The following is a 9,844-nucleotide window of genomic DNA, read 5'->3' on the forward strand; positions in this document are numbered from 1 at the left end:
ATGCAGGAAGCAGCCCAGCTTCAAGTGCCCCTACTGCGTCTACCGCGCCTACCAGAAGCACAACCTGCTGCTACACGAGCGCCACCTGCACAAAGACCTGCCGGAGAAGGTGGACTTCGTGTCCGAATGACCGCGCGCCGCAGGTGTCTGTCGCCAATGTCAGTACACTCAACTAACGACCCCGGCGAGCCGGAACCTAACACACGACCTACCCGCAACTAACCGAGCCGCACAGCACATAGGCGCTAACCTCACGCACTTGTCGCTTCTAGCATGCCGTGTAACGTGTAATGTACATGTGGGCATCGTTGCTCGCTCGGGCGCAGCGATAACCGTTTCCCTGAGTAATGCGAACATACTTGTCTTCCTGTCGTATCCTAAACCTGTGTCTAATTCTCTGTTACAGTCCTTTGGCAGAAGCAAAGGAAAGCGAAGTTTCTTCTACTTAACTCAAGACGACGAGGTTTTGGTGGGAGGTGGAGAATATACGGACACTACCAAATTTCAGTCTTCCTTTTTAAAGCAGATATAATAGTTACCTTAAGTGAAAATACGTGGGTAGTCGCGGTCCTGGCAATATTAGTTTTATATATTTATAGTAAAGGCGTGACCGCGGGGAATTCCCTGCTTTTATATTCAGGTTTTTTTTTTAATGCGACGGCAGCTGGGGAGTAATTCACACTCACGCGGGTACGCAATACGTAAGAGGTTGTTTAAATATGTATCCTAGATCCTTTTTTACGGGGTTAGTGTTCAAAGTATATAAAAAAAAATGTTTGAGATGTTGAGTATACGTAAGACGATTTTGTTTTTCAATATTTATATTATAAAGTGTTTGTTATATTTTGTTGTTTACGTTTCGACTAATAATAAGAAATGTGCGGTTGTTACCAAAGAGATATCGATAATTATTAAAATTTTATCAAGTCGAGATTTGTATTATAATGTTCAGTATTTCTGTTGAACTATATATTTTTTTTTGCATTTGTTACTGTTATTTAAGCTACCTAGAAAGTTCAAATAGATGTCAAAGCAATAAAATAACCAAAGAATCTTCCAGTCGATTCTAGCTGTGTAAGAGATAAGTGCCTTGAAAACATAATAACTAAGTACCTAAATTATTATTGTTTGTAAAGATATTTACTGTAGATTAAGTAATGGTGGGCACCCGTTGATGTGACCAACTAAAAATTTGTTTTCCCTTTTTTTAGAGGAAAATAACTACTTTAAAAAAAGAAAAATGTCATTTTTGCGCACGGGAAGCCATCGAAATTTTTTTTTTAATAATATATAACTTAAGATTAATTTTAAGTTTTAAGACCCACCAAAACTAACACCAAAAGAACAGTTAAGTTTTTAACATGTAGTGTCAAGTTTTTAAACGTGTTATTAACATTTTAATAATAATCCAAAGATATATATATATGGAAGCACTATTTAATAAAAATGGCGGCGAAAGCTGCCGTCATATTAAATGGTAAATTAAATTTACTGTTCCTAAAAATTAAAAAAAATCTATTTTGCCATATAAATAATAAAATCCTGAATTTTTTAGTGATATTATATATAGTGGGCTATGTTTGTGTACTAATTTTACTCAAAGAATATTAACTATATTTTGTACTAGCTAATTATACAAATCGACATAATAACTTTTTAATCTAGGTGCTAAGATGTACAACCAAAAAGTTTTTATATACACACGTTGTGACATCACGTTTGACTATGTGAACGTCAAAGCCATGGTAAACATTGAATTTTATAATGGCCATTTTTTTATCTGTAGTCTTACTTAAAAACACAGGTTAAATAAGATCAATTTGTTGGATAAATTATACGCTCAAAATGGAACAGTTTAAATAGGTGCCATTTCCGGGGAGAGCTTAGATTTCGAATTATCTTACTTTATTCTATATACAATTTTTAAATGACTTGTTCACAATGGTCAGCTATATTTGTTTAATCTTCTGTGATCAACTCCTAAGGGTACAGTAGCATCGCCATAGAAGAAATCACTGAGCCTGCATCTAGAAATATAGCAGTGATGAGATTGTTACAAAATTGATATATATAATAATTCTGTGATCAAAAAATAAGGTGAAATTGTTTGTAAAATGTAAATTTTGTAATACTAAATTAATTTCATCCCCGTCTGATGAAACACTTTTTCCAACGACTTTTTCAGTCCTTTAAAAGACCTTCGATTGGGTTTTTATCTCAATCGTGTCAAAATGGCGTCCCAGCGTTGGTCTTTTGAATTTGTTGAAAAGCGTGTAGTCGCACGGAACCAAATCATGCGAATATGGTAGTAGTGAGTTTTTAATTAAAAGTTTCGAAGAATAAAATTAGTATGACATCGACCAATCGAGAATTTGAGACACGACACATCCTTGGGATGAGCCAAATGATATTCAGTACTATTAGCGAAGTCTCTATTCGTAGATAAACGATATTCGAGCTCTAGATCTTTGATTTTTTTTTTGCAAGAAATGGTCGGTTTTAATTGACAATTTCACCTTATTTTTTGTGTATAAATTGGCAGATATAGTATTCATTTGAAGATAAAGAATGACAGGGAATTAGGTGAAGGATTTTTCTTAATTTTGTCTTTGTGTGGTTTTTACATTCGTTTGGAATTTCATTGAAATATCTAACAAAATTTTAATGCATAATACTGTGACATTTAAATCGTCAAATTTACGTAAATTATAATTTATATGTATTATAGGGAGCATCGCCAGTAATTATATTCGATTTTTAAAATATTTATGTTAAGGGCGGCGCCGAGTTGTGAAATAAGGCACAAATGTTAACAATTGTTTGATGTATTTTTTTTTTCAAAACGAAGAGTGTTTGGTTTGATTTTTTTATTATTATTGGACTATGCATGTGAATAAATGTTCTTGGTTTAATAATACGTTAGTTTTTCTTACAATTCAATACCTTCAATGCGATATAGAGATAAGTAATTGTAAGACGCAGTAAAATCGTAGGTGGGTAGACAACGACCGCGTTGTGGTGATGTACGATGAAGGTTTTTAGTTTGTTTTCATTGTTGCAGGTGAAGTGGATTTCTTTAAAACGATGATGCAAAACATTTTGCCCGCGCCAATGAAGACAAAAAACTTCTGGTCCCAGTACGAGGCCAGCTTCGAATGCGAAAAGTGCAAGAGGAAATACAGGCACAAGAGCACTTACCGCAGGCACGTGACCTACGAGTGCGGCAAGGAGCCCATGTTCAGGTGTCCCTTCCTGGAGTGCACCTACAAGGCCTATCAAAAAACTCACACGGACGCCCACGTCAAGACGAAACACAAACTCACGCCGCTGGAGTACACGCGATGATACCCCGTGCCGTTGTTTGTTTATTATTGTGATATTAATTAAATTTTAAATATCAAGTTTATACTTACTGACATACCTGCCTTAATTGAGGGTAGGATGAAAATTTTTCGTACACTACTATTACGACTACGGGTCCGTAGTCGCGGCGTGGGCAAGCTCCCACTAGCTGGACTGATGACGTAGTCAGGGTCGAAAAAGTAGCTGGTAGCGAGTAGCGCAATGGGGCAGGCCTATATTATAATGGCATAAATGGCGTCCATTGGCAGACATGATGCAAGGCAAATTTAATAACACCAATGTACATTTACATAATTATTATTTTTCATTGATACACTAGTTCAACGCATTTAAAGTGTTTGTTTAATTACGTTTTTAATGAGTAACCATTGTGTTCTTGGCGCTGGAATGTAACGGACGTGGTCGCGTGGCAGTACGTTACGGTGATGTTATTTAAATTTAAATAACGTTTCAATATTTCATTCTTCTTTATTAACTTTGTTTAATAGGGGGTAAGAAAAAAAAGGAGAAACTATTCCCTTGCGGATTTGACTCTGAAATATTCAGAAACATTTTTTATTCATTTGTTATATCACTAAATATGAGACTAGGAGTTTGGCTGCATTTTTTATGTATATGTTTATTTAATCAAATTTATATTTTTTACACAAATATTTCAAATTCAGTAAATGGCTATTATTTGGCTTAAATACCTTTTGGGTCGAATTATATATAAGATAAAACGTGTGATTTATTGCCGAAATATAGAGTAGTTTGTTATATGCGTAAAGTTTTTAAAGGTGTTAATGTATAACAGCTCTTGCAGAAATCTTTAAAACTTCTACATCTATTTCCAATCAGCTAATTTTAATATTAAATAATCCGAATTTTCAAAATGCTTTTTTCACTGTATTGTTATGTTACGAAAATAAATTAATGTAATATTTTCAAAATCGGTCGCATGAAATTAAAGATAAGAAATGGTTGTAAAAGCTTTTCCTGAGAAATTAACATTAACCCCTGAAAAACTTTTAGACCTAAAACCGATCAACCTGTATATTAAATGACTCCAAGTTTTTCTGCTCTTTACTGAATATTTTCGTGTAGTTTTTTTTTTCGATTTTGAGCTGCTAATGATGTTGTAGAATAACCTGCTGCAAGTAAAACATTTGATTTAACAAAGACTGAAGCCTGAAGATTAAATCTGAGAAATTCTTCATGATCTACTATCTATTTCGACATTCAGATCGCAACTTTAGAATCACAGCGAAGGAAGTAATTTAAAACTTGTAAAACTTTTGGCTGATTCATCTCATAGCCATGAATTATGCCTTCGAGAATGATAAAGGAAGGTTTCCGAATGCTCACTGCATTCGAGATGACCATTGAAGAAGTACCTGTTGCAGACTGGAGGATGTACTATGGAGACTGGTTCAGAAGCATGTAACTTTGTATATAGTGAAGAGTTTTACATAAAAGAAAATAAAGAGAGTAGTCTATAAAACATTTTTTTCTCTTAACTACCTGAATTTTCCTCGTATAATACTTTCATGTAGAAATTAACAGTTTATGTAGTGTGATTTAGATTAACCAATATAATAGTCCAAATGATATTGGACTTCATTGACTAGCCATAAATATTAAATCATTTCTCCTTAGTGGCCTCTGTTACATCAAAACTAACACATACAATTTCGCCTCCACGGTATTTTATATCGGAGCTAGATAAATTCAAAATCCTTACTAGTAAAAGAACATTTGTCTCATATTCTCTTTGGAATAAAAGCAAAGGAAGCAGTTGTGAACACAGCAATTTCAGTAGATCTAGGTGATGGTTCCGTCTTTAGCTTTATTTCGATAAAGGAAATTGTAATTTTCTCGCAGCTAGTTGTATTCTAAATGCGCGTATTCGAGGCAGTCTGCTAACAGCAAATAATTCGCCTACGAAATTTTTCAATTCATTATTCATGACCAGGATACAGTTACACTACTTTCTTTATTTGGTTTGATCTTGAAAATAAGCTTGATAACTCATGTAAATAGTTAGATTTGTGCTAACGCGCAATCTATTTATAATTACTATTTTATAACGTACTATTAGGTGTAACGAAAGTTCGCGAAAATCTTGACGGAAGAGTGAAGGCTACTACTACAACCCAAAACATTTGGCTTAAATGCAGACTTAGAATTAAACGAAACTGAATTTGTTATCGAAATAAATATTTATAATTTTTAAAATCCGCTGACATTGCAATTTATAACAGGACTATTTAATACGTTGCCAAGTGTATAAATAGAGCTTCTGCATTGTGCCTTTGTTTTCAAAATCTTACGCTTTATTATTTAGTTTTGTTATAATGAAAATTTAATATCTTCCAAAAAATACTTCTGAGGAATTACGGTTTTTTTTACGATTACCTAATTGCTAAAATCGAAAGACGATTATGTTTATCGTGTCTGTGGTTAAATGTCAGATCAAGCGTCATTTGACATTGACATTTGAATCAATTAAATTGATTCAGATATGATTTGGTTATGAGAAAAATATATCTAATCTCTAATATTAATAAATATTTAAAACAAAGATGAATCGATTACTTTGTATAAATAAATTTAATTTTAGTCTGTTACAAAACAGAGTTACGAAACCGCTTACTTTATTAAGTTGTACTAAAACAATACCCAATGTTTGTATTGGTCGCGGAATTAGCAATGAACGGAAAAAAATACGATCAACCCTTAATTATATGATTGCTCTGGGTGTTATGACTGTGGGCTTGAGTTACGCCGCGGTGCCGCTATATCGGATATTTTGCCAAGTAAGGAATTTTAAGTCACATAATCGATGCTAACAAAACAGATGCAAATTATACTATATTATTATGTAAATGATCTTTTATTATATTATAATTCCTTAAAGTGTGAATTAAATATAAACAAAATTATAAAATGAGATGATCAGGCAATTCAAAGCTTTCATGACATAAAAGTACAAGGTGTATTTTTTAATTACTTTAGAAATTTAACTAATTATCAGTCAAACCCGTAGACTGGTTTGTATACAATAAGAAGTTATTTTACAGTCTCTCTGACTTTTCAAGGCAATCAGACCAGACCTCTCAAAACCGCTTTCAGTTTTCTAAAAATCCCTCCTGAAAAATTGTAGATTTAGTTTCCTGCCTCTAACTCAAATAAGAATTTTCTTAAAATGTTTCAATTAAGAATTAAGTTTGCCATCAATGTTTGAATTAGGAATTAGGTTTGCCTAAGTTTTGGTTCATTTTTTGCCATGACAATGCAAGTAATTAAAAAAAAAAATACTTTAATTACATCTAAATTTTATGTTATTTAATAGCATTAAATTTTTAAACAAGTATATTATTCTTTACCGGTATTTATCTCGCCTTTTCTTTGCTACACAAGTGCCCTGTATAATATAATCAATACACAAAATGTGAATTGTATGAGATAGTACGCACAATCTCATATAATTCAAAATAGGAATCAAACCCACAAACTATGTTGGGAAGTTTAAGTTTTTACCACGGTATTTACTAATATGTTTTTACCACAATATATACTAATACCAGGTGACCAGTTCTCATATTAGTATATATATGTATATATATATATATACATATATTTATCTTTTTGAGTATGTTTCATATAATTATGATAATTTAAACCAACACATACATTGTACAAATTAACTATGCAGTACTTTTCCTTCTATCTCCATGCTATGGTTGTCTGTAGTGTATAGAAATTGCCCCCAACATTAAGACAGCCCTCACTTTTTTTTAGTTATCTTAACTCTTCTTCAGTTATAATTATATATTTCTTTATGTAATAATAAAAGGTATTTAATTTAATTATCAATATGAGTTTCACCTTATATTTTGTTATTCAAAATCAATAGGCTTACAGCTATGGAGGAACAACGGGACAAGTGGAAGCGACTGATAATGTCAGTAACATGAAGGCAGTACGGGAACGGCCAATCAAGGTCCGCTTCAATGCAGATGTAGCATCATCTATGCAGTGGAACTTTAAACCACAACAAGGAGATATTACGGTAAATAATCCTTCTATATGTATCCTTATGTTTTATTACATGTTCAATATTATTTTCATTGTTACTTTATAACAAAATGAATCATCGGGAAGGCCTAAGTGCTTGTAATTTAAGTAGTGGACTTCCTATTGCTGAAATAATGATGATGATAAATAGTTGTAGTATACCGGATCTCAATCTAAATAAATTATTGCTATTGTTACTGAATTTTGACACTCTCTTTTTTGCCATGACCCACCTTTTACACACATATTTTTTTAAGATTTTAAAGCGAAAGGGTTAAAATCCTGTGAAATTCATATTCAAATTGACTCCCTTTGGGGTGTGGGCCCATGCCATCCCCATGTTGTGAAGTACTACCTTAGCGTTAAATTTCTTTTTTAAAACCTAATTATGTCCCATTAAGATTGAATATAGGGGAATTGGAAAGTAATGTCCTTTCAGTCAACATATTTTACAGAAAAACTGATTGTTTTGTTACCGCTCCAGCATTGAAAATTTGTAATAAATACAGCAAAAAGTTGTGGATAACCAATGTGAATATATTGTTGATTAGAAATGAAAACTAGTTAAAAATGTAGTCATGCAAATTTATCTTAAGAAAGCGACATTACTTTCGGGTTCCTCTAATAATTGATATAATAAATGATTGGTTCTAAACATAAAAGCTTTGTAGGGGTGATTGTAAAGCTCATATGTCAGCAAAACAGCTTTAAACCTCTCAATAATTTCCAATTAACCTACATAAAGTGATCCCTTTTGAAATATGTTATCATATTAAATTATGTTTTCTATTAATAATAATTTGCATCAGGCATTACCTTCTAGCAGTACAAAATTTTAATATGTAGTTATCTGAATTATGAAAATGCTTTTTTTTACTATATTATTATTTCTGAAATCATTGATAATAATACATTAATATCTATGGCTAACCATGGGGTACCAGACAATCAACCTTTTCAAATCCAATTTTCACCTTTGCTTTGGAGCATATTACCGGTTCATCTCTATTTTTGCTGATCAATTTGTGTCAAAAAAGCTTCACCCAAATAAGCTTTTATACACATAACCAGTGTATGTCATTAGTGGTGGCCTACCCACAGCATGCTCCAAGTAAATAACAACAATTTGAATAGTTAAATGTGTGTATATATTGTGTTGTACTATCTAATGTGTAAAGAAGTCCTGTGAAATTTGAGTAATGCCAGCTTTTAGAAATAACATACCTCACAATTGAATTGACTCATTGTCTGAATGTATGAACAAGTTCATTCTTCAAGCTCATTATGGGTGATTTAATATGTCCACAATTGTGTATTTGCAGGTGCTGCCCGGGGAGACGGCCCTGGCGTTCTATACGGCTCGAAACCCCACAGACAAGCCTGTAGTTGGCATTAGTACTTACAATGTTATCCCATTTGAGGCCGGCCAGTATTTCAACAAAATACAGTGCTTCTGTTTTGAGGAACAAATGCTAAACCCTCATGAGCAGGTACAAAGTCTATTTGGTAGTTCGTTTTGGTACTTTTTGTTATGTTTGTGGTTGTTTATAATATAATATTTAAGCAAAAAACAAATTTCCACCTCAAGGATCACCACAATTTATGTCTATTCTCTCTTTCAAAATCCTCTTCTTCGCAAACATTTTATTAGAAAGAGTGGAAGCATTTAAATTAGATATTATTTATCTGTTCTTCATTGTAACTGCTTACTTGTCTATTATCGTTTCAGTTATAGGATGTTTACTATGATCTGTCCACAGCTGGACATAGACCTCCCCCATAGGTCTGTATAGAGCCAGCCTACACCTACCCTCTACTTAGACAAACTACCTTGTGAACATCTCATAGGCTTAATAATGTTTTAGATAAATAAATAGTTCACGTTTTGCTCCAGGTGGACATGCCAGTGTTTTTCTACATAGACCCCGAGTTCACGGAGGACCCGAAGATGGAGTTTGTTGAAGAAATAGTGCTCTCTTACACTTTCTTCGAAGCCAAAGAAGGGATGAAGCTGCCTGTGCCGACCTTTGCGAGATGAACATTCTGCTTGTGATCACAAAGTTCAGTTTCCAATGAAGTGACGGTGGTTACCATAGAAGTGTCCTGTTTAATATATACATTTAGCTCGAGACATGAATGTGAATTAAGAACAATTGTGATTGTAGTGCAATTATAAGTGTTTTTGTTATGAATTAAATGGATTATATATTAATTTATATTTTAATTATAGAATTATTTATATTTGTATGACTTCTCCGACTTAATTCTGCTTAACAGCAAATGCGCATATTTCAGATTTTTAAATTGAAACAAAATTACTCATATAAAATCAATTTTTAGCACCGCTGGACTGATATACTTTGAATGAGGTTTTTTCATGTTAAAATATTATGAATACTTATTACATTTTTACGGGACGAAG

At 32.9% G+C, this 9,844-nt stretch overlaps 1 protein-coding gene across 1 annotated transcript; it reads left to right on the forward strand.

Moving 5' to 3' along the window:
- The first annotated feature begins 5,876 nt into the window (after positions 1 to 5,876).
- On the forward strand, positions 5,877 to 9,607 carry Cox11 (Cytochrome c oxidase copper chaperone COX11). Its single transcript, XM_068762484.1, has 4 exons — positions 5,877 to 6,161; positions 7,262 to 7,417; positions 8,745 to 8,912; positions 9,317 to 9,607. Exons 1-4 carry the CDS (start codon positions 5,928 to 5,930, stop codon positions 9,458 to 9,460), a joined length of 702 nt encoding a protein of 233 aa, XP_068618585.1. The 5' UTR covers positions 5,877 to 5,927; the 3' UTR covers positions 9,461 to 9,607.
- Positions 9,608 to 9,844: the final 237 nt, after the last annotated feature.

Source organism: Battus philenor, unplaced genomic scaffold (genome assembly GCF_028537555.1).
Source record: "Battus philenor isolate CCGP_79_NKW_IND1 unplaced genomic scaffold, ilBatPhil1.0.hap1 SCAF_16, whole genome shotgun sequence".
NCBI lineage: Eukaryota > Metazoa > Arthropoda > Insecta > Lepidoptera > Papilionidae > Battus > Battus philenor.